This window comes from Eleutherodactylus coqui, chromosome 7 (genome assembly GCF_035609145.1).
Source record: "Eleutherodactylus coqui strain aEleCoq1 chromosome 7, aEleCoq1.hap1, whole genome shotgun sequence".
Lineage (NCBI taxonomy): Eukaryota > Metazoa > Chordata > Amphibia > Anura > Eleutherodactylidae > Eleutherodactylus > Eleutherodactylus coqui.
The window spans coordinates 196,331,379-196,356,355 of NC_089843.1; the positions used below are offsets into that span (position 1 = coordinate 196,331,379).

Sequence of the window (24,977 nt, forward strand, 5' to 3'; positions counted from 1 at the left end):
GGGGGGGGGGAGAGGGAGAGAGAGGGGGATCCCCACTACTACCCCCCGCGCTGCCACGCCTCCCCCCGCATCTTTTCACCCGAGTACTGAAGTACTCGAAAATCGCGGTGCTCGATTGAGTAATTACTCGAAACAAGTACGTTCGCTCATCTCTAGTGGCAACCCTTGGAGGTTTCAGCAGTCTCTGACTGCCATGCTAGCTCATGAACACCCTCTGATTGTGGTGTCGGAAGTTCACTTCCCCCGTGACTTTTTTTAATGTTTATTGAAAATGCTTTATTTTTTTGTAACAGACATTAACCCATTACATAATTCAACCCCACTCCCTTAAAGGGGTTGTCCCGCGGCAGCAAGTGGGTCTATACACTTCTGTATGGCCATATTAATGCACTTTGTAATGTACATTGTGCATTATGAGCCATACAGAAGTTATAAGAAGTTTTTCACTTACCTGCTCCGTTGCTAGCGTTCTCGTTTCCATGGAGCCGACTAATTTTCGGCGTCTAATGGCCAAATTAGCCGCGCTTGCGCAGTCCGGGTCTTCTTCTTTTCTCAATGGGGCCGCTCGTGCAGGATGCCGGCTCCTTGTAGCTCCGCCCCGTCACGTGCCGATTCCAGCCAATCAGGAGGCTGGAATCGGCAATGGACCGCACAGAAGCCCTGCGGTCCACCGATGGAGAAGAATCCGGCGGCCATCTTCAACCGGTAAGTAAGAAGTCACCGAAGCGCGGGGATTCAGGTAAGCGCTGTGCGGTTTTTTTTTTAAGTCCCTGCATCGGGGTTGTCTCGCGCCGAACGGGGGGGTGGAAAAAAAAACCCCGTTTCGGCGCGGGACAACCCCTTTAACCCCTTAGTGACCGGGCTTTTTTGCTTTTTTCCATTTTTGTTTTTTCCTACTCCCTTTTAAAAAAAATCGTAGCTCCTTTTTTTATCCATCGACGTCGCTGTATGAGGGCTTGTTTTTTGCGGGATGAGTTGTATTTTTCAATGGCACTATTTATTGTACCATATAATTTACTGAAAAACTTTTTAAAAATTCTTAGCGGAGAGAAATGGACAAAAAAAACGACATTCCACCATCTTTCGGTGCGTCCTGTGTCTACGGCGCACAAACTGCAACAAAAACGACCTGATATTTTTATTCTATGGATCAGTACGATTACTACGATACCAAACTTATATAGTTTTTTTTTTGCTGTAGTACTTGTATTTTTTTTTAAGATTTTTTTTTCAATTATTTTCTGCGGTCATTTTGTGCGCGTAATAACTTTTTTATTTTTCTGTCAATGTAGTTGTGCAAGGGCTCAATTTTTGCGGGATGTCCTGTAGTTTCCGACAGCATCAATTTGGAATACATACAACTTTTTGATCGCTTTTTATTGCATTTTTTCTGGAAGACAGGGTAACTAAAAAAGTGTATTTCTAGCATTATTTTTTTTTTTCGGACGACGTTCACCGTGCAGGAAAAATAATGCACTACTTTGATAGATCGGACTTTTACGGACGTGGCGATACCAAATACATATTTTTATTTTATGATTTAGATTTTAGTGATTGATATGGCAAAAGGGGGGTGATTTCAACTTTTATAACTTTTTTTTTTACAATTTGAAAAACTTTATTGATTTTTTTTTTTAACTTTACTTTGAAGTCCCCCTGGGGGACTTTAACATGCGATGCTTTGATCGCTCCTGCAGTATGAGGTAATGCTATAGCATTACGTCATACTGCTTTCTTACAAGCAGTCTATCAAGCCACCCTGTGTGGATGGCTTGATAGGCAGTCTGCTAAGGCAGCCCTGGGGCCATTCATTAGGCCCCCGGCTGCCATGACACCTGCATGGATCCCCCGATCTCACCGCGGGGGGAGGGGCCGTGCGGGACCCCCAAACAGCGGTCGGGGGATTTTGAATGCCGCTGTCACAATTGACAGCGGCATTTAAAGGGTTAATAGCCGCGATCGGCCGAACGTGGCTATTGCCCACGGGTGTTAGCTGTAATAAACAGCTGACGCCCGCGCTGTATGGAGGGAGATAGCGGCGCTACCTCCCCTCCATACACGTCCTGCAGCTGCAGGACGTAAAAACACTATAGGGTGGTCACTAAGGGGTTAAAGCTCACTCATGTAAATAACTTCTAGTCCATTCATGCTTTCAGCAAGATATTCTAACATAAGTCCATAGAGGCCGCCTCTGCTGTGGAATCTGGTCGTCTATAGAGGCAGATGGTTTACAATTTATCTAAAAATGTATCTCTGCAGTTCAATCAACCATCCCCCCCCCCCCCCCCCCCTGGAGTGTAGGCAACTAAACTTTGACAATTCTATCCCCTTTCATATTTAATCCTGGGGCCACCGCTCACTCTCCAAGTCATTTAGCATTCCCTTCCTACATTTTTGTGACAATCATCCCCATGGAATACGAGTGAGTAAACTGAACGGCACCAATCCTGAAGTACTCAACCAATTTAACCATAACTTTGTATTTGTGGTCCGCTTTACGTATGAGGTATATCCCCATGGTAATAATCTGTTGAGTTCATCTCTAAATTCTCTTATTGTGGGGGGGTTTCCTTAACCAATCCTGTGCTATCCACTTCCTGGCGATATATATGAGTCTCACCATTGCCACTGGTAGATAGTTTACCCGAGGATACAGAGCAGCAGTGTGAGGTCCAGGGTGACCCCATACATAGCATTCAGCAGAGCGCTCACCTTTGTCCAATATCTGAAGTTTTGGACATTATCACATCATTAGTGTATTAGTTCTGCAGTATGGATTTTACATTGTACACAGAGAGCTGTCCCTCACCCCTATTTTATATAGAAAAGGAGGCGTACAGTACACTCTATACAGTAAGTATAATCTGCGAATTACTCGGATAATTTGGGGGAGGGTCTACTGCAGTATTTTGCTCCACTGGGGGTCCTCTGTAGGTCCAATATCCACCGGCCACTTACTCTTGGCCACATCTAGGCTCCGCGAGTTTAGACGGTTTTGCAAATTGGTATATAACAATGTTTCTTGGTTTCAAAAACAGATGTATCTAGGACTTCTGCTACTGCGAAATTAGTGATTTCAATTCCATGAAACCCTGTTCTGGCTGATAGGCGTGACGCAGGTACCTAGAAAATCGTATTTACAGAGTTTCTCTTGTTTTATACTTTTTTTTCTTCTTCTCCATATAAGGTCTCTGGCTGGGCAGTTGACCTTATAGGAAAAGCTTTGAACAATCTATTGTACCAAATTGGTCTGGATGGCAGGGTTGCTATACTTACTGAACATTTTAATTAAATTTGCTCTCCTCCCTACCCAGAGGGGATGTTTACACCCTACCTCTAATCTTTGCTTAAAGGGGTTGTCCCATGAAACAAAGTGGGTCTATACACTTCTGTATGGCCATATTAATGCACTTTGTAATGTACATTGTGCATTAATTATGAGCCATACAGAAGTTATAAGAAATTTTTCACTTACCTATTCCGTTGCTGGCGTCCTCGTTTCCATGGAGCCCGTCTAATTTTCAGCGTCTAATGGCCAAATTAGACACGCTTGCGCAGTCCGGGTCTTCTTCTTTTCTCAATGGGGCTCCGTGTAGCTCCGCCCCGTCACGTGCCGATTCCAGCCAATCAGGAGGCTGGAATCGGCAATGGACCGCACAGAAGCCCTGCGGTCCACCGAGGGAGAAGATCCCGGTGGCCATCTTCAGCATGTAAGTAAGAAGTCACCGGAGCGCGGGGATTCAGGTAAGCGCTGTCCGGTGTTCTTGTTTAACCCCTGCATCGGGGTTGTCTCGTGCCGAACGGGGGGGGGGGGGGCTGTTGAAAAAAAAAAAAAAAACCGTTTCGGCGCGGGACAACCCCTTTAAATCTAATAAACAGTGGGTCTGGATTTAGTTTAGTGTAGTCTGTGAAGGTTCTGGGTATATACACACCCAAATCGGAGCCTGTTTGATACAGACAGACAAGCCAGGGTTGTCTAGTGGTAATATTATTGACTTATCCCAGTTGATCCCTAGGCCGGAGTAACTCCCATATTCACTGATCATTCATATAGCTGTTTCCAGTGATTTCCCAGCATCCCCAAGAAATGGCACTGTATTGTCTGCATATAATGCAGTGGTCTCTTCACTAATCCTCTGTTTGATTTCTACTCTTGCTGAATGCTGTCTGATCCTGCTTGCGAGGGGCTCAATTACAACCCAGCCCTGTCTTTTTACCCAGCGTATAATAGCAGGCGCGGATTTCGGTCTATTTTAAAAAGCGCGCCTCAAAGTTTTCAAAATCTTAACTCGTTTGGCGTTTCACAAGAACTAAAGCAAAGTGGAGGATAATATTTTTTTTTGTTAAAAAAAAAAAAAGTTAAGTCATTTTCAATCAAAAACCTGTAATACAACAGAAGTTGGAAAAACAAAACTCAATATTTATTACCCTGAATCTGCAGTCTTTAGAAATATCTCCCCCATGGCCCCATTGTGTAAAATGACCCAAACAGCGGCCTCAGTGAAGGGGCCCCTTGTGGATTTTGTGGCCGCTCTTGTTGGGCCAATTTTTCCTGCCAGTAAGAGAACTCTCGTTTCTGAAGCTTTTCCATCTACGATGCTCCGCGAGGGCTGGTTATTCTGCAGGATAAGAGGAGGTTTTCATGGGTACCATTTTGCGGCGCAGCAACATTTTTGATTTTTTTTAAAAAAAAGACAGCCAAAAAAAAAAAAAGGAAATGCCAATCTGATACTTATTTTAGGCATCTGTTCACTATGCGGTATAAGCAATGTTTTCCTTATTCTGTAGATCAGGGTGGTTACGGCAAAACCAAATGTTTCTATTTGCTTTCGTTTTCTCTACTACTTTTGCCAACAAAAGCATTTTTCACAGCTTTTTTTTTTTACTTGTATCACCATCTTCAAGAGATAGAACCTTGTTTCAGCTACAGCGCTGGACGACCGCTTGATTTTTGCAGGACTTGTTGCCTTTTTTTGTATGCCAATGGTTTCCTGCAATCAGCCATCTGAATAAGGGGATCTGCCTGTTTTCAGCAGGTTGTCTAAGACCACCAAAAAGGTGACCATTTGAGATCTGTTCTGATGGTGATTTTAGGGATAGACATAGGGCTGAAAGTTTTCAAAAACATTGTAAATTTTAGTGCTCCAAAAAGGTACAACACCTACAGTAAAAAAAAAGTGAAACTGTCAAAAAACCAACTAACCATAAAGTATCTTTACAAGACAAAAATGAACTAAAAAGTAATAATTAGCTAAACAGGTCAGCTGTATGTATTACTGCTGGCGCCTGTTAACAGTAAACTAATCTTAAGAGCGAGAGCCTGTATGGCCGATATTGTATTACCAAACTACATCCCACACTGGGATTTCTTCAGTCCTGATTAGGTGCAGTGTTTCTTTAAATGCTCTTTTAACTGAGGAATGGTGGCTTGCTGTAATTTGCACACATGACAGCGGAGGGAAGACTTCAGAAGGTCAGACACTCCATCTTTCACAGTCACTTTCCCATTTAGTTTTACCATGTCCATCACCGCTGAAGGAGGGAAAAAAAAAAAAAAGAGTTGGGTACATACACATTAATACAAGTAGTACAACGCGTGCAAAACATAGACCGGTATCAAGCATGAGGTTGTGTTCAGATGGAGGCATCCTTTAGAAACTTTTCTCCAATTGGAATTACCTGGATTTCTGCATTGCCAACTAATAACATGTGCTCGGCTATTTCAGATTGTCTAATTGTGGCTTACAAAACAAAATCACCACACAACCAATCACATCTTTTATTGAGCACATTGAGTAAACATCCACAGTGCAAGGAGAAAAGTAAGTGAACCACTGCGATCGTTGGCCTATGTAAAAGGATCCTATCACTCAAATGAGCAGGTTTGACTGATCATTGTCAGACGGGGTGCTGAGAGAGAAATCACTAAGTTGCTTTGTTTCAGCTCACTAAGATTAAGCAACTGGTGAGAAGCTTCTCATTCTGTAGAAACTGGAATTCAGTCATCGTTGTCTTAACTACTTGTTCACAGGAAGTTGAGGCAGGTTCCCAGAAGAGATCTCCGATGTGCACTGTCTCTAGTCACTGACTGGCCATTCCTCCTGTCTGAAAGCACAGGAACGACAGTCATCCCACCTAAAAGTACCCTTAATGACTTCTTCAAGGAGTACAGTAGGTGGCAAAAGTAAAGTGGTTTCAACTGAGGAGTTGAAAGTTTCACCGGCAATTTGCCTATTAAATAAAGACACACAAAGCTTGGTTACTGACAAATCTGTTCTTTACTGTGGATGTTAACTCAGTGTGCTTAATAAGAGATGTGAATGGCATAACTGTGTGGGTGGTATTAGTTTAGTTAGGGTTACAACCAAAGATTGCTGTGTAGACCTGTGACCTTAAACGCTCATTGAAGTCAATGGGGTTGCAGGTGTGACTTGCAAGCTACAGTGAACATAACATGCAGATCGCAAAAACTCCTAAAAGGTTGCACTCTTTGCAAACTGTGGCTCACTGTCTCAGCAACTTGTAAATCACACTGTGACCCCATTAACTTCCATGAGTAATTCGAAAGGGTTCACTTACTTTTCCTGCAACTCTAGGTGCCAATATTGGTGTACATTACCCACATAACATATGGTGCTAGAAGCCCGACAGAAATCGAGATAAATTGAATTAGAATGTGAAGTCTGGCTAAAGCACTGACAAAGACTGATATATGGAACAACTATAAAGGCCCATTTACACAAGCTATTTTGCATAGAAAATTATTGGTATTCAAGTAGCTACTCAGCTACTTAAATGCCAATTATGTACGTTAATGAAGCCTTCACTCAGCACAGGCTAATAGCCGGAGGCTATTAGCTGGGCTCAGATCCTTTGTTCTCCAAAAACAATGCTATCAGCACTCCCCCATGGATATGTGGGTGCCCAGCTTCCATTTACACCCACCGATTATCGCTAAAACGATTGCCAAATTTTTTGCGATAATCGTCCAGTGTAAATGGGCCTTAAGGCCAGGTCCAGGCACAATTGCTAATTTCTGCTTCAAATTTCCCTCTAGGTACCACAAATGATGTAATCCCTGACATTTCCGCAACAGAATGGTCGTTTTGAAATCTGTAGCATGCTCAGCTTTACAGTGCAAATTAGTTTTTGAAAGTTTTTTAGGATAGGTTATTGGACTGTAAACTGCGAATTCTGAACAGCAAGTTCACTGCATCTGGCCCCAGCCTAAAAAATATATCCTATAATGTCATGTAATAAATTGTAAGGTTAGGGCAACACAATTGCCAACTGTAGCACTGTTTAGTCATTCACGCCCCTAAAGGCTCCCTCCCATGTTTTTCGGTTTTAAACAGCTTGTTCCAGTTGTGTGAGATCCATGCCAGTATCGGCTTTGACAATGTCAGCCATCATGTTCTTTGACGCCAGGCCTTTTGCCATTGAGCTGTCCAAGCATTATAGATTTTTCTAGCGACTTTGCTCGCATTACATGGCCAAAGTACATGAGCGAGCCCGGCCATCTCCCCCTCCAATGATATATCGGGTCTTATACGATTCAGGACTTCTCTGTTTGTTACTCTCGCCGTCCAGGGTATTCGCAGCAGCTTTCGACAGCACCACAGCTCCAACACATCAATCCTCCTATCAGCTTTTTTTGCAGTCTGGCTTTCACATCCATACATGGTTATGGGGAAGCGATGGTTTACACTCTCCTGTGTTTAGTTGCTATACCGATATCCCTACTTTTCCAGATTTTGTCCCTGTTTATCATCGCGCTTCACCCCAATGTTATCCTCCGCTTTATCTCTGGCCTAGATTTTCCAGCCTGGTCAATTTTCGCATCCAGGAAGATGAAGTCTCGCATGCATTCTATGACCTCATTGCTGATTTTGATTTGAATTTGGACATTTTTTTGCAGTTGCCATAATTTTAGTCTTCTTTGAATTCAGCTAGAGGCCCATTTTTTCACTTTCAGTTTTAATCTTCCATATCAGCTGCTTCAGATCCATTTCTGTAATGTCATGTCATTTGCATAATGGAGATTGTTGATGTTTCTGCCACCTATTCTCTCCCTGGTTTCCAATTTGTCTAGGTCCATTTTCTGTATGATCACTTCCACATCTAGGTTAAACAAGAAGGGTAAGACGATGCAGCCCTGTCAGACGCCTTTGCCGATACAAACACAATCTGTGCCCCCATACTGTGTTCTCACAGCGGCTTCTTGATTGGTAGAAAGTGATTTTATCAGCTTGAGTAGGTGTGCCGATACGCCCAGCTCTTTTAGGGCCTGTCGTAGCTTGTCATGGTCGACTCACACGTAGATGTTCTTTTGACATTCTCTGACATGGCTTTTTCCACGGTCCATTGCAGGTTTGCAATATGGTCACGGTGCCGCGTCCTTGATGGAATCGTTGATGTGCATCAGGGAGCACCGCTTCAACTACTGATCTCAGTCTGTGCTGTGTCAATGGTAGCATTACTGACTTGTTTTATAGGGGTTTTCCAGGCAGCACCAGATGTTATTGCAAGGATACATCGGGGTCGGAGTGGTAGCCGCTGCTCCGACCCAAGTGTTGTGGCGGGGCTCGTAATTGTAGGCGTAGCTCTCAATGAAGTCAATGGGATCTCAGCCTGCAATTACAAGCTCAGCTGCCATTGATTTAAATGAGAGCTGCGCCTGCAAATATGAGCGTTGGCAGCTAAACAGGGTCAGAGCAGCGGCATCCGCTCCAACCCTGATGTATTCCAGCAATAACTGACGCTACGGCCTGGAAATCCCCTTTACCTACAGCGCTACATCTGCAGTCCAGAAGGATGACCTTGAGTTGTATACAACAGTGTAGCCTGCAGCTGTCACTCAATAGTTGAATTCAATCAGCATTATCCAGACCTTATACATAAGCTAGGTGCATACGTAGCCGTAAGTGGGAGCAACTTGCAACGGACCACACATTGACGTAAATCCGCATGTCCTATTTCTCATCCACGAAACGGAGAGGAACAGCACGTGCCATGAGTTTTTCCAGATAGACCAGAGAAGAAATAGAAAATACCCCCATTTCATCCTCTTTGTGGCAACATCTGCTCCTGGCTGTGAGGAAATCTAGTCAGCAAATACAGAAGTGTGAACGAGGCTTTAAAACATCTGATTGTTCAATTCTTACCTTTAGAGTCCAAAAAGTAATCGGTCGTGAAGGAGTTCCAGTGTTTCTTGTTTTTAAGACAAGGAGAATCAAAATCCTGGCTGATGACATGCAGATGAATATGGCTGTGAAGTAAATACATTACTGCAATGAGTTACAGACCGAAGCACAGGGCCTCCCGAGATCGGCTAAGTTAGAGGAGCTCTCCAACCCTTGAATAATATATTTCAGTCAACCGGTCGTTGACTCCGTTTTGTCACTCAAACGGGTTACCTGACCGGGTTCAGTCTGTATTTCTAGCCCATTGCCATAAAGAAAATAAATCAAAGCGCTCTAAGGGTCAAACAGCAGGAGCAGAGTAGACATTAGCAGTATAAAATAGAGACAACTTTATACGGGGTCTCCACATGACAAGACCCCCTAAATCCAGGTACGCCAAACTACAATCCCAAAAAGTCGCATCTTACGATCCACTGCTAAGGTCGTTAGCGCTCAAGTAGAGCGTTTAGACCAAAAGACTTCATCGCTGGATCGCTGGCTTCTCGCTCAGTGCTTCATCCTCTATGTGAAGTGCTGAGCGTTTACACGCAACAACAAGCCCGTGATCCAGCGATAGCTTTCCGTTAGCATAAAAACTAACGACAAGTGTACGCTGGCTCTCACCGACCTCAAATCAAGTCCTTCCTGGACGTCAGTGTTCTTGAAACAAACCACCCATCTCCAACAGGTCTACAGACACAAACAGCACAGCCCTGCTGTGAGCGCTCCCTCTAAAGTTAGCCAGAGACAGGTTTGGTTAAAGGAGTTGTGCAGTTAAAAACTAATCGATGGCCTATCCTAAGAATAAGTCTCCGGTAGTAGATTGGTGGGGTCTGCAGCCCGATGTGCTCATGCACTGAGCTAATTTCTGCAGGAAGCAGACAGCTCCATACCCACTGCAGTCAATGGGAACTTTGTGTGTAATACCAAGCTGGGCCACTGGAGTGGGAATGGAGCTGTCTGCTTCCAGCAGCAATTGGCTCAGCACATGAGCACACTAGCCCGGTGAACAGCTGATTGGTAGGCATCCCAGGTGGCAGAGTACCGTTGATCAACTCTTGATGACCTATCCCAAGTACAGACCATAAACACTTTATAAACAGGCCAATCCTGTTAACTTCTTCCTGCCCCATAACATACATGCAAGTCAAAATAGGGGTACAGGTTCATACAAAATGCAATACTAACAGCTGGAGTCGTCTGTAACTGACTGCCAGGGCCCTGCCACAATGGGAATCTGAGAACTACAATCCCCGCAATTAGGCAGTTAAAAGAGGGAGCTCCCTCTGTGACGTCACCGGCTCTCCACCATATAACCATAGAGATCCGATGGGTTGCCTTGGCAATCGGACAGGTCTGCCATGGCAAAGAATAGAGATAATACACTGTAGTACAGAAGTACTGTAGTGTATTACCTGTGAGATCATAGGATCACAGGTTCAAGACCCGTGCAGAGATGTAGGAAAAAAATACATAAAAAAATAAAGATATAAAATATCTAGCATGCGCATCATTTCACGTTCAGTTTCTGCACGCATAAAAGCTGGACGATAATCAGCCCATGTAAACAGGCAGCTGTACATCTATGACCGACAGCCTGTTTACTGGAGAAGGGTGTGGACCAGATGTAAAAAGCACAGAAAGGATCATCAGAAGGATGACCCATCGGGCTTCTCCACTCAACAAGTTGTCCAGTTTAAAAGGGCCCCAAGTCAGTGTGAGGAGAGGAGGGAGGGGTAAAAAAAAGAACATGCTTCAGAGGGTACACTGACTAAAGGCCCATTTACATGCAACGATTATCGCTCAAAATTCGTTCAAACGATGTCTTTTGAGCAAAAATCGTAGCGTGTAAAAGCTACCATCGTTTGATTTTCTGCCGAACGATTATTTTTAGTTCAGTATTAAAACTATCATTCTGCTGGCCAGCTGACAGCAGGGACCGCAGGCTGTGATTCTCCGTGGAAGCACTGATAACAATGGAGCTGTATGCAGATAACAGACCCCCCTGCTGTTATCTGCATACAACAAAGGGAGCCTCATTTACATGCAAATCAAGCTACTAATGGGCATCAGTTCCCATTCTTAGTTTATGCAAAATGATGGCTCAAACTGTAACTCATCCAATCTTTTGAACGATTTTTGAGCGATCATCATTGCATGTAAATGGGGCTTCAGGCTCTGTTCACAAGTTGCCGATTTGATGCAGATTTCAACCTTTCAATTGAATTCGAATTGAAGGACTGCAGAGCTGCACCAAAACCCTTGACAAAATCTGCAGCCAGAGATCTACACCTGAAGACAGAACCCTCAGCGACGTGTGAACGCACCCTAAGGTTACTTCTCCATGGGATGACAGTCAAGCACTTGAGCAGAGTTCCATGTTTTATAGGAAAGCTAAAACCAAGCGACCGATAAGTGAGAGATTCTCGCTAACCTGCCATGCTGGGTAACAAGTTTACACGAGAGGATTGTCGCATAGAATAGTTCTTTTGAGTGATCACAAGGGCAACGATCAGCCCGAGTAAAAGTACCCCAAGTTCTGAAGCGGTGGGCGCACAGCCAGTCACGTCAGAGAAAGCAGTTCTTGGAAATAGAATCCAATACCGTAAACCAACAACATGCGGCTATTTAACCCTTTCCAATCAAATTTGTATCCTGGTTTTCCTAGGGGGCGTACTCTTTCTGCTGTTATACAACAGCGCTATCTGCTGGCTAAAGCCAGTACTGCATGAGTTGACACGTTGGATAGGATCCGACAGCAGAGAGGCTGGTGATATTTAGTAAGAGAACCCCGACGGATGTCTTCCAACATCGGAGCTGTACAGCCTTAAATCATAATGACTTCAGAGGTCAGACAGTGGATTGGAAAGGGTTAACCCCTCTAAGTTCACAAATACCCATTTCAAAATATTTTTACATGACAAAAAAGGAGCAGATATGCTTTAACCCTTTAAGGCCACTTTCACACGGGCAAGAGTGGAATGTACAGAGAGAAAGTATGATGGAATGATTGTATTCCCTCCGTATTTTGGACCTGCTCCTGGATTTGCCTCACAAAAAAACAGCTCAAAAAAAAAAAAAAAGGACAAAACAAACAAAATCACCCGTGTGAAAGCAGCCGAACATCACACAGTGTATATTTATGTCCTGGTGGTGAGGTGGGCTGTTATATGGAGCGGGATCATGAGCTGGTCCTGGTCCAAACAAGGAGAGTGTCGGCTGTCTGTGATAGTGTTGATCATGGCTGTTGTGGGCGTGTGTCTAACGCTGATGGTGGCTGTTGTGGGCGTGTGTCTAACGCTGATGGTGGCTGTTGTGGGCGTGTGTCTAACGCTGATGGTGGCTGTTGTGGGCGTGTGTCTAACGCTGATGGTGGCTGTTGTGGGCGTGTGTCTAACGCTGATGGTGGCTGTTGTGGGCGTGTGTCTAACGCTGATGGTGGCTGTTGTGGGCGTGTGTCTAACGCCGATGGTGGCGGTTGTGGGCGTGTGTCTAACGCCGATCATGGCTGTTGTGGGCGTGTGTCTAACGCCGATCGTGGCTGTTGTGGGCGTGTGTCTAACGCCGATCATGGCTGTTGTGGGCGTGTGTCTAACGCTGATCGTGGCTGTTGTGGGCGTGTGTCTAACGCTGATCGTGGCTGTTGTGGGCGTGTGTCTAACGCTGATCGTGGCTGTTAACCCTCTAAATACCTCGATCATTGTTCAAGAGTCTCAAATGGCCGTTCAAATGCCATGGCAGCCAGAGGCCTTCTGGAGGCCCACAAGACTTCTATGAATAAATGCTTATGAAAGCGTGCCTGTAGCATGGCATCCTAGACAGCCTGTCAAAATGCAATATAATACACCACTATGGTATTACATTATACTGTATGAGCGATCAAACAAATCGTATGTTCAAGTCCTCCGTGAGGACTAAAAAAAAACTATATATTTATTTTTAAGGTTTTTAATTATTGAAACAAAATAATAATGAAGTTTATTGCCCCCCCCCCCACTCTCACTTTTCCCATATTATAAAAGTAACACATTATTACAGAAACCCATTATTTATTTTACATGGTGAGCCTCGGGAACAGAAAAACAAATTGACAGAATTGTGTATTTTTGGTCATGCCGTTCCCAAGAAAAAAAAAGTGATGGCAATCAGAAGATGGTGGCAGAAGGCTGAAAAAAATATATAATATACAGTAATTTAGGATATTTTATTTTTTGAAAGGCGTACAGCAAAACTATATTAATTTGGTATCGTAATAGTACTGACCCGCAGAATACAGTTAATGGCCGCCTGCACACGAGGGGGTCGGATCCGGCGGCGAGAATTCTCGCCGCGGGACCCGACCCTGAGAGCCTGCAGAGACGAGCGCGTACTCACCCGCGCCTGGCGGCCCCGGCTCTTTCATGTGCCGGCTGCGGCGCAGCCGGCGCATGCACAGACCGGAGCCGGCGGCCAGGTGAGTGCGTGCCCCGCACAAAAACAGGACATGTCGCGGTTTGTTTGCCGCGCGAGATTTTGCGCGGCCAAACCGCGGCCGTCTGCATAGGAGTGCGTATTGTAATGCACTCCTATGCAAACTTTCAGTGGCGGAAATACCGCCGCGGGATTTCCGCCCGTGTGCAGGCGGCCAATGTCAAGTTTGCTGCAATATGTATGCAGTAGAAACTAACCCCTCACCCACAAAGATGGAGGTATTGTGGGTTTTTCTTCATTCCACTCCACGTAAAAATTTTCAAAAGTTTTCCAGTAAATTATGCAGTACATTATAAGGTACCAGTGAAGAACACGACTGCATATAACGAGCCCTCATGTAGCTATGTCAATGGAAGTTGTGTACGTAAGTTCGCTGTCAGTAATCACACTAGTATCATTTACAGCGGATTACTCTTACCTCATGCTTGGAATAGCGTGGTAGCCCAGTCTAAATGGTGCTCTACTACGGACTGAATGCTGCTGCGCAATCTTCTCCCCCACGGCATGCATGTGCTCCAGCAGCTCCAAGTGTTCTGTCTGCAGCATCTTCAGGCTGGAGATAGACTGCCATGGTAGAACCAGCCAATGGAAACGCGCTTTAGGGTATTTGTCCTTAATGACCACAACTTTGTCATCTTTAAAAACCTATGATATAGAACAATAAGTGTCAGGATGAATACAAGGCAGCGTATACGCCAACTGCATCGCATCTAGTGTTAGATCCTGAGCACAAAGCCCCATTATAAATGATACTGAGGTGCGATCGTTGGATCTCCGATTATGAGCAATACTGACCTTCTCCATAACACTAAGCAAATATAACAAACTAATAAAGAAATGGATACATATATGAAATCAGATAAAGGTCACCATTATCCAGACTACTCACATTTGTAGGTGCTCGGAGCTAATTACCCCCTTGGCCATAGGCAAACAGAAGACCTGAAGGGGGCGACTCCAGTACTCGAAGTTGAAATTTAAACCAAGAAAAAACTTTTTTCGAACATTTAAAATTAAAAAAATAAATAAATAAAAAAATGCACACTTGCTGGACACCTCTTACGCATTTCAACTCAAACAGGTGAGCTTTAAAATAGAAGAAAGAGAGAAAGAAAGGAAAGGAGTGGAGCAAACCCAATAGTGTCCCAGGCTTGAGTCCAAGATATGTGACCAGGACTTTTCCTTCATCCCCGCCAGTAAAAAGAATTCCCTGATGCCGCACCTGCCACATCTGTGACAGATGCAGCAGAGGAATTCTTCAATTCTCTACCACAGCTGTCACACGACATATATATGTAAAGCCCTTCCATGAAAAACAATTCAGGGGTTCCGGCAGACCATTGTTTTCAATGGAGCTTATCTCTAGTCAAGACTCATCTACTTGAGCTGAAACGCACAAGAGTCTCCAGCTAGTGCACATGCTTTTTAAAGTGTTAGAATAAAGGTTTTTGTGTGTAATGCCAACTTTGCGTGCCGGAGCTGCCCTCTCCATGTATTCTGTTTACATATGAAATCATCAATTCTATCCGCATTAATGTGAGCACACTAGGGCGCAGATCATCCATGGAAGCCCTTCCTCAGGCGCTATGTAAGATGTAGTGTTGGAAGTGATTAGACGCATCCAAGTATAAAGGCTTAAAGCGGTTTTACAAGGTAGCTAAAAAATGGCTGATCACCACTGGGACCTTCCGTCATTGGAATGGGTGGAGAAGTGTAAATGGAGCGGAAATCAATATAGGCATGAGGGAAACTGACCAGCAGTGTATTCAGCGGTCTCCTTCAGTCCCATAAAGTTTGACTGGAGTTAAAGTGCAGATCAACCCAATGAAATCCACCCTTTGGCTATTGTCACACGGTGCAAATTAAACTACTACTTTTACAGTTATTCTTTTGCAAAATCAGGAGTGGAAACTAAAAAGCTTGAGGTTTCGTTTGCAAAAGATGCAAAATACCAACCAAAACACTGCAATAAGAAAGTTGTTTTAACCCCGTATTGCTTCAGGATGTACAGTTAAGTCATGGGGGTTCAGGTCTGTATAGTAGAACATATTTGGTATCGCTGTGTGCATAAAAGTCCGATCTATCCAATTAACGCATCCTTAACCCCACATTGTGAACGTTGTCAGAAAATAAAAAAGAAGACGGTGGCAGAAAATCTTTTCCCAAATATATTTTATATGTAGTATAGCAAAACACAACAAAAAACAAAAACACACACACACACAAACAGTATAAATTTGGTATTGCAGTAATTTCACTGACCCATAGAAAAAGAACGTTATGTCATTTTTTTGCTGCAGTGTGTACGCCGTAGAAACAAGAAACCCTCCCCGCAAAGATCGCGGAAATTCCACTCCCCCCACCCCCACCCTTTCACACACCATTTCCTTGCACTCAGAATTTTTTTACGTTTTTCAGTACAACATATGGTACGTTACACAGTTCAATCGAAAAATACAACTTGTCCCGCAAAACACAAGCCACAAGACAGCGATGTGGATGGATAAAGAAGTTATGATTTTTTTTTAAAGTGGGGAGGAAAAAACAAAACAAAAAAAAAAGAAATAAGAGCTGCGTCATTAAGGGAGTTACTTCACAGCATTACTATATAAATGAGTGGCACCTGCATGTTGGGATCCTGCATAGAAGCCTTTAGTCCTTGACTCCAGTGTCCTTGGCCTTTAACCTATTTAGTTAACAAACAGTAAAAGTTACCACAAAACACCTAAAGATGTCAGAAGAACAAATAACACACTTCTGTTAGGCCGGCTGCACACAACCGGGTCGAATTCCACGTGTGGGTTCCCGCAGTAGATTTCTGCTCTTACTTCAGCCGGCGACCCCGCGTACCTTCAAAATCTGTAATTTGGCTGACCGTGGACGCTACTGTCGGTCATGCACGGGACATATATATATTTTATATTTCTATTTTTCGCGCCTTGGCTAGGTGATGACGCGGGTACCCGCGGACCATCTGCAATATTAGTTGCATATGGACAGCAGATCAGACTGCCTCCACTGACTTCAATGGGGGCCGCCCGCAGCAAAATAGATCATGCTGTGATTTTTTTTTTCCGCTCGCAGAATACGCAATTTGTATCCATGAGCATGAAGGAAAAAGCGAAAGTATATATCTTTCAATGCGTGCGATTTGCTATGGACACCGACCGCAGATTCAGCAATAGGAATCCATTGGTGTGAAGCCGGCCTTAAGAGAACGTGCAGCTCTCCTGGATTATCAGTTAACTAAACAATTGTAGTCCACATGTGCGGATTTCGCTGTCCGACCTGCAGCCTATTGACATTGCGGATCGGTCGCGGTTACCCGCATCATCGCCCAGCGATGCGGGGGAAAAAAAAGGTTTAGAAAGAAAATGATGCACTGCGCATCTACCGCGGCGAGCAGCTGGTTCCATCCGCAATACATATTGAAATATTTTTGCGCCGCCACGTTTAGAGCCGGGTTCCGCTGCAGGCTCCTGCATGCAGAATCCCGACTCATCTGTGTGAGACCTAATTCAGGGGGTTCTGTTTCAGCTTCCAAAAACAGCACCGTGACGGAACCCCCAAGCATTCCCCTGCATTAGCGGACACCACGGTGTTTTACAAGGTTCCCATGTTCTTTGGTTATATTTGGAGAGTAACGCAGGCGACGACGCTATTCTGTACTCCACATAACGAAAACCTTGTCTAGTGGACAACAAAGTGGTGGGGTGGGGGTGTCCCATCATAGGGTTTGTGGCAGCTATGAAGAAATCCCCCAATGTACCCTCTCAGCACGCGGCGCCCCCAGCTATCCTCCAGAAACAGCTCTTTACACACGGCCTGTTCGCGTACCTCAGACGTAGGCGGTGGCGTCTCTTTAGTTTTGGTCTGGTCCCGAATATCCTCAGATTCCAGTTTTGTACATTTCGGGGAGATTTCCAAATGATCATCTTGTGAACTCTTGTGGCTCCTCTTGCTTCCACTTTTCGTGGTTTCTGGAACATCTGTTGTTCTAGAGATGGCTGCTGCTTTAACAAACTCTACTGCATACGGATACAGCCTATTTACAATATATAACACTTGGCCCGGCTTCAGCTTGGCTTCTTGATCTTTACCGACATCCATCGACTCAACACTACTCGGGTTCGTTCCCGTCTACAACAAAAGAAGTTATTTAAAATTAAAGGGAGTCTGTCAGCACTTAGTACTGCCGAACTGCGGACAGCTTTATGTAGGAGCTAGAAGGCAGCTGGGCAGCATACACCCTCCGCTGTTCAACCCCTTAGTGACCGTCCTAGAGTGTTCTTATGTCCTGGTATTTCAGGACATGTATGAAAGGAGATCGTGCGGCTACCTTCCTCCATACGTCCAGATCTCCCTCAATACATCACAGGTGTCAGCTGTTTCTTACAGCTGACAGCCGACGGCAACAGCTCCGACGAGTCACGCAGGTCATCGGGGCTGGTAATCCTTTACATGCCGCTGTCAATTCTGAGAGCGGCATTTAAATCTCCTGACCGATGTTCAGGGCTCTTGTATGGCCCCCCGCAGTGAGATCGCAGGAAGATGTGTGGGTGTCACAGCAGCCATGGACCTTCTGAAAGGCCCCAGTGCTGTCATGGCAGAATGCCTATCAAGCTATCCCCGTGGGGTGACTTGATAGACTGCCTGCCCAATCGCAGTATTACATCATACTGCTGGAGCGATCGAACTATAGCAAGTTCGTACCCCCATCTGGGGACTGGAAAAGAAAAAATAAAGGAAAAACAACATCAATAAAGTCTTGCTAATTATTCAAAAAAGTGCTAAAATTTAAAAAAAAAAAAAATCCCTTTGCCATATTTATTATAAAATAATAAAACAAAAACACATATTTGGTATTGCTGTGTGTGTTAAAGAACGTCAGAAATGCGCTTTTTTGGTCACCTTGTCTACAAGAAAAAAAAAAAAGCTAAGAATCAATCAAAAAGTCTTAAGTATTCCAAAATGGTACCAACGCAAACTACAGGACGTCCCAGAAAAAAAAAAAAAAAAAAAGCCCTTGCACAACTATGTCAAAAAATAAAAAAAAGTTATTGCGAGCAGAAGCGGAGAATTGAAAAAATAAAGTTGAAAAAAATAAAAAGAGCTTGGTCACTAAAGGGTTAATCTCTCCTGAAGGCCACAGCCAGGGTAATTTCTCTATCCAATCACTACAGGGATGCCTCCACCTTGTGTTAATCACCGCACTGCTGGACAATTCTCTAGAGCAGGGGGACATAACATGCGGACCTCAGTGTCATTCTGTGCAGCCGCCAATTGTCCGGAGACCGTAATATCTATGTGTGGCTGCTCCGTGTCAGGGTGAAGAGAAGCGGCACATAGCAGGGCAATAGGAACAGGCAAGTACTAAGGGTACACTGTGTAGCCATGTCTGGGTCCCCTATATATAAGGAGAAAAGAGTCTCTTGACCCGTTTGGCTCATGAAATCATAGGATGGTAGAGTTGGAAGAGACCTCGAGGGTCACCTGGTTCAATCCCCTGATCAATGCAGGATCACTAAATAAACCCAGACAGATGTCTGTCCAGCCACTGAACACTTCCATTGAAGGAGAACTCCTCACCTCCCATGGCAACCTGTCCCCTCTCATTGATCACCCTCACTGTCACAAATTACATATTAGAAAAAAAAAAAAACTTTGTCTCCTCCCTTTCAGATTCATCCATTGCTTCTAGTCTTTCCTTGTGCAGATGAGAATAGGGCTGATCCCTCTGCAGTGTGACAGCCCTTCAGATATTTGTAGACCGCTATTAAGTCTCCTCTCACACTTCTTTTCTGCAAGCTAAACATTCCCAGATCCTTTAACTGTTCCTCATAGGACATGATTTGTAGACCGAACACCATCTTGGTAACTCTTCTCTGAACTTGCTCCAGTATGTCTTTTTTAAAGTGGGGTGCCCAAAACTGGACGCAGCATTCCAGATGAGGTCTGACTAAGGAAGAGTAGAGGGGGATAATTACCTCACGTGATCTAGAGTCTATGCTTCCCCTAATAAATCCCAGAATTGGGTTTGCCCTTTTGGCTTCTGCATCACATTGTTGACTCATGTTCAGTCTATGATCTATTAGTATACCCAAGTCTTTTTCACATGTGCTGCTGCTTAGCCCAGTTCCTTCCATTCTGTATGTGCTTTTTTTTAATTTTTCTTGCCCATATGTAGGACTTTGCATTTTTCCTTGTTAAATACCGTCCTGTTAGTCGCTGCCCATTGTTCAAACTTTTCTACATCTTTTTGAATACTCTCTCCTCCCTAGTTTTAGCTATCCCTTCTAGCTTTGTGTCGTTGGCAAATTTGATCAGTTTCCCATCAATTCCCTCCAAATCATTTATAAAAATGTTGAACAACACTGGGCCTAGAACAGAGCCTTGTGGTACCCCACTTGATACATTCTTCCACTTGGATGTGCAGCCATTTATGACCACTTTTTGAGTACGATCACTCAGTCAGTTGTGAATTCACCTAACAGTTGCCTTGCCAATTCCATATTTGATCATTTTTTTCAATATGTATGGTATGAGATACTTTGTCAAATGCTTTACTAAAGTCAAGATATACTATATCCACAGCATTTCCCTGATCAACCCAGGTCGGCGATTCTGCCATAGAAGGAAATTAGATTAGTCTGGCATGACTTGCTTGTTACAAACCCATGCTGGCTCTGGTTAATTACTCCATTTTTATCCAAGTACTTGCATACATGCTGTTAAATAATTTGTCCAAAGATCTTTCCCAGTATAAAAGTCAGACTCACAGGCCTGTAGTTTCCTGAATACACCTTCTTCCTTTTTTTTTTTTTGAAGATTTTTTCCAATCTTCTGGGACTTCTCCTGTTCTCCAGGAATTTTCAAAGATTATGGTGAGTGATTCCACAGTTACCTCCGCTGCTTCCTTTAGTATCCTAGGATGTAATTCATCTGGACCTTCAGACTTAAATTCATTTAAGTTAGCTAAGTGTTCCCTCACCATCTCTCTGCTTATAAATAGCCTGGATTCTTTTATTGCCCCAATAGCACAGGGAAGATCAATTAATGTTCCATCTACTTTCTGAGAGAAAACAGATACAAAATAGGAATTTAAAAGTTCGTCCTTCTCAACATCATTCTTAACCAATTCACCATTTTCATCTTGTAAGCATCCAATAGCATCTTTGACTTTTCTTTTGACATACCCCCAGAATCCTTTTTCACTGCTTTTGGCCTCTGTTGCAAGCCTCAATTCATTATTAGCTTTAGCTTTTCTGACACTTGCCCTAAAGTTTCTGCAGACCACATTATATTCTTCTTTAGATATCCCCCCTCTTTCCATTTGCTAAACATATTTTTCTTCCTTTTTAACATGTGTGCAAGTTCTGTGTTCATCCATCCTGATCTCTTTAAATGCTTCCCATTCTTTCTTCTTTTAGGGATTGTTAACGATTGTAATTTAAGAATCTCATTTTGCAATATTTCCCAACCTTCTTGGACATTTCTGTCCTTAAGAACATCCAGCCATCGGATTCTTTCTGAGTTCATTAAAATCTGCCTTTCTGAAATCCAACCTTGAGGTCTGAGTTTTATCAGGTCTTCCTTCCCTTGGGTATGCGAGTTAGACATCGTATATGTGTTCATCTTTCTACATTGTAGTATAGAACTTATGAAATGCCAAGCTGTTACCTCGATATCCATTATCTACCATGGAGAGAGCCATGTTCATTGTCTCCTCTTCTTTAGAGCGCTGATTGGGGGTCAGCTTCCCCCCAATCTCCCAATAGATGTGAGTCCTTACAGTGGAAGTAATTTTGATTTATTATGGCCTATACTTAGGATTACCCATGTGGCTGTTGGAAGTGTTTCAGAATGGTAATGTGGCCCTCAGACCAGAAAAAGTTGTGCAGCCCTGCACTAGAGAATACAATTTAAATTCATTATTTCATCCAAAAAGCTGTTGATGTTCAAAATATTGATTGTTGACATGGATGGCAAAAACAAAAAACATTTTATCCCTATTAAGAATCAACACTTATTAACTATAACTCATCTTTTGTTAATGGAGGTCACATCTCGTCTTGCTACGTGACAACATTTAAGGCTTCTAGCAACCAAAACAGCTTGCATTCATATTATGACAGTACTGCACCTATCAGACATGTAGAATTCCCAACAAAAACCAAGCCGTTAACGCTTAGATGAATGTTCACTTTTTGAAATCCGAATGATTCTCATAACTTGTGACATACGGAGGCATTCTCCTTTACACCCATAATTCCCGATATGAAATACATACCTGTCTGACCTTCACATATCCTTTGTTGCAATCGGACATCAATTGCACTGCAACAATAAAAAGTTTGTTTAGAAGCATGAAATATTGTAACAATCAGTGTTCTGGCTTTTGTGCGTTGTGAACCCATCCAACAGAAAAAAAACAAAAAACAGCCTTCTACACTAAAAGCATATGTGGAATAAAACAAAGTTTTTTGTATGCCTTCTATACAACAGATGTGTTTCTCAACAGCACCGAGAGTTTCAGTGCCAGTTCAGCAGCGGAACAGCCGATTCTGGTCTCCATTGATTCCTGAAGCAATGATGTCACATTCATCATTCCCATGACCGCTGCAGCCAATCGCTAGCCTCAGCGATCACGAGTGATATTCGGACGTCATTGCTTCGCGTGTCAGCGTGGAATGCTAAGGAGGAGACCAGATCAGCGGTGTTGCACTGGAGAAATTACTAGGGAGCGAGTAATGGCTATTTTTTGCACCCTGGTGTACTTTTTGTTAAACCCCTTTATATGTAATGCCAGGGAGAAAAAAGAAATATATGCAATTCAATTACCCAACCCCTAAAACATCTAGTCAACTGCACTAAGAAATACTCCATCTCTGAAGACACAGTATCCAGCAGAGGGAGTATCAGATTAGAACACCAAATAGTCGTGTATCAAACTTGACTTGTTACACCGATCTTTAGAGACAGAGTTCATTTATAGCGCAGAACCATTAAAACATTTTTAGCCGTCGGAAACCGAATAGATCGTTAGTTAATACTTTTTATCTTATAAGTAAGGGCTGATCGTAAATTGCTACTACACTGCACGTTTCTCCACTGCCAAATGTAGGCCAGAGAAAACTGGAATTATTCTTACCGTTAATTCCTTTTCCATGAGTCCATCCTGACGGCACACATGGAGGCTGCCCGGCCTGAGCTCGTTGGGACAGAAAGAGGAGAGTTCTTAAGGCCACCTCTCACCATCCATCTCCAGTGACTTCAAATTATCACAACAGGTATGTGGCTCAATCTTTTATTGTTGCTCAAAAAGCAAACGTACCGTTATATGCACAATATACAGTAATTTACCAAGGTGGGTATGTATGTGCCATCATGATGGACTCCTGGAAAAGGAATTAACAGTAAGAATAATTCCAGTTTTACCATTACATCTATCCTGACAGCACACATGGAAGCAATACCAAATTATTACAGGCACATCATGGAAGAACCACGGCCTGGAGGACCTTCCGCCAAAAGGCCAGATCCCTCACAGAGTGGAGATCCAAGCGATAGTGCTTGGAAGAGGTGTGGATACTAGACTATGTTGGAGCCTTACAAATTTGCTCTGTTCAGGCTTCACTACGTTCGGCCCATGAAGAGGTGAGAGCCCTCATTGGGGAGGTGGAGGGGGGGTCTTATCCCTTCCGAAACCAATAGAGTTTTGGATTTATAGGTTTCCTGAATTGCCAAACTTTATCCATCTGTGTATACCAGCAATGGTATCTCTTGACTCTGAATTCCCCTTATTTTTACCCTGGAACTAGAGGAATAGATTAGCTGACTTCCTAAAAATCTGTGAGACTTGTAAATAAGTTAGGACTGCCCGTCTGGCATCTAAATTATGCAGACACTGTTTTTTTTATCATTCCTGAAATTCTGACAAAAAGGTAGAATTATTTTTAGTTCCACATGGAATTTGGACACTACCTTGGGAAGAAAAGAAGGACCCAGTCTAAAGACTATTCTACGTAAAAATTCAGAATTTTTACGTATGGTTCTCTGCAGGATAAAGCTCATAATTCACCAATTCTTCTAGCAGTCATAATGGCTGTTAAGAAGGCTACTTTAATAGACAGGTTGCTTAGCGGTATTAACGTTATAGGTTCGAATTGGGGTTCGCAGAGACCATCCAAGACCACATTGAGGTGCCAAGCAGGAATTGATCTCTTTACAAATGGTTTAAGCCGATCTGCTCCCTGTAGAAATCGGCGTATCCATCTATTCTCGCTTAGTTCGACATCGAACACAGAACTAAGAGCTGCTACTTGTACTCGCATGATTCTAGGGCTAAGACCCTTATCTAGACCTTCCTGTGGAAACTCTAAGATCTTTGCTAGATTAGGATTATCTAGATCTGGAATATCGGGACTGCACCAATGGGTGAATTTCCTCTAAACCCTCAAGTATATCATAGAGGTAGATTCTGTACGGCTTTTTAAGAGTTTCTTTATTACCATAGACGGAAGTCCTTGATCCCTCAACCTGCGATGTTCAGGAGCCAAACCGTCAGTTTCAACCGATGCATTTCCTGGCAGAAGACCGGACCTTGGGACAGAAGGTCCTGTCTGAGTTGTATCGTAATTGGCATATGTAACGCCAAATGAGATCAACAATGGAAACCAAGGTCTTTTTGGCCATGCTGGGGCTATGAAAATAGCCCTGGTCCGATGGTTCCGGATCTTCTGAAGGACCCGAACTATTAATAGAAAGGAGAAAAGGCATATGCCAGATCCATACCCCATTCCTGGGACAGAGCGTCCAAGGCCAGTGGATTGTCCTTGGGGTTCAGGGAAAAGAATTTGCGACATTTTGTGTTTGTTTTTCCTGCAAACAGGTCAACTTGGGAGATTCCCCACTGAGACGTCAAAACCTGGAACACATCCATGTTTAAAGACCAGAGGAACCCAATTGGATCAATCATGATTTTGGAAAAAACTCTCGGAGCGGTCAAGATACCAAAAGGCAGACAGATAAATTGAAAATAGAGAATTTTGAAGCCCATTCTAACTGGAATGTGACAGTAGGCGTCCTACTGTAAACTGTAAACCTACTGTACACGACGTTTGACTGTGTAATCAAGGGAATTGTGGAGTTAATAGTTTCCATTTTAAACTGACGATTAGAGATATATTCATTAAGGGATTTTAAACTAAAGTATAGTTCTAAAAGAACCATTGGGTTTTGGCACCAAAAACAAAGTCAAATAAAAACCAAAACTGCGTTCCATTGAAGGAACTGGGATAATAGATCCCATCTGTAGTAAGTTTT

The 24,977-nt window shown here is 43.5% G+C and overlaps 1 protein-coding gene across 3 annotated transcripts in view; it reads right to left on the bottom strand.

Annotated features, from left to right (window-relative positions):
• Positions 1 to 4,351: 4,351 nt before the first annotated feature.
• Positions 4,352 to 24,977, bottom strand: part of APTX (aprataxin) — a 32,649-nt gene continuing 12,023 nt past the window's right edge. Inside the window, exons 3-9 of one of the 3 annotated variants that reach the window (XM_066574223.1) lie at positions 21,943 to 21,989; positions 17,490 to 17,792; positions 16,276 to 16,338; positions 14,071 to 14,297; positions 9,165 to 9,268; positions 5,344 to 5,532; positions 4,352 to 5,161 (exon numbers count right to left, since the gene is read on the bottom strand). In XM_066574223.1, coding sequence (XP_066430320.1) covers positions 5,381 to 5,532; positions 9,165 to 9,268; positions 14,071 to 14,297; positions 16,276 to 16,338; positions 17,490 to 17,792; positions 21,943 to 21,989 — 896 coding nt within the window. In that variant the 3' untranslated portion in view covers positions 4,352 to 5,161; positions 5,344 to 5,380. Of the gene's footprint in view, positions 5,533 to 5,604; positions 6,232 to 9,164; positions 9,269 to 14,070; positions 14,298 to 16,275; positions 16,339 to 17,489; positions 17,793 to 21,942; positions 21,990 to 24,977 lie in introns of those variants that run through there. The other 2 variants (XM_066574222.1, XM_066574221.1) reach the window with 2 other exon arrangements.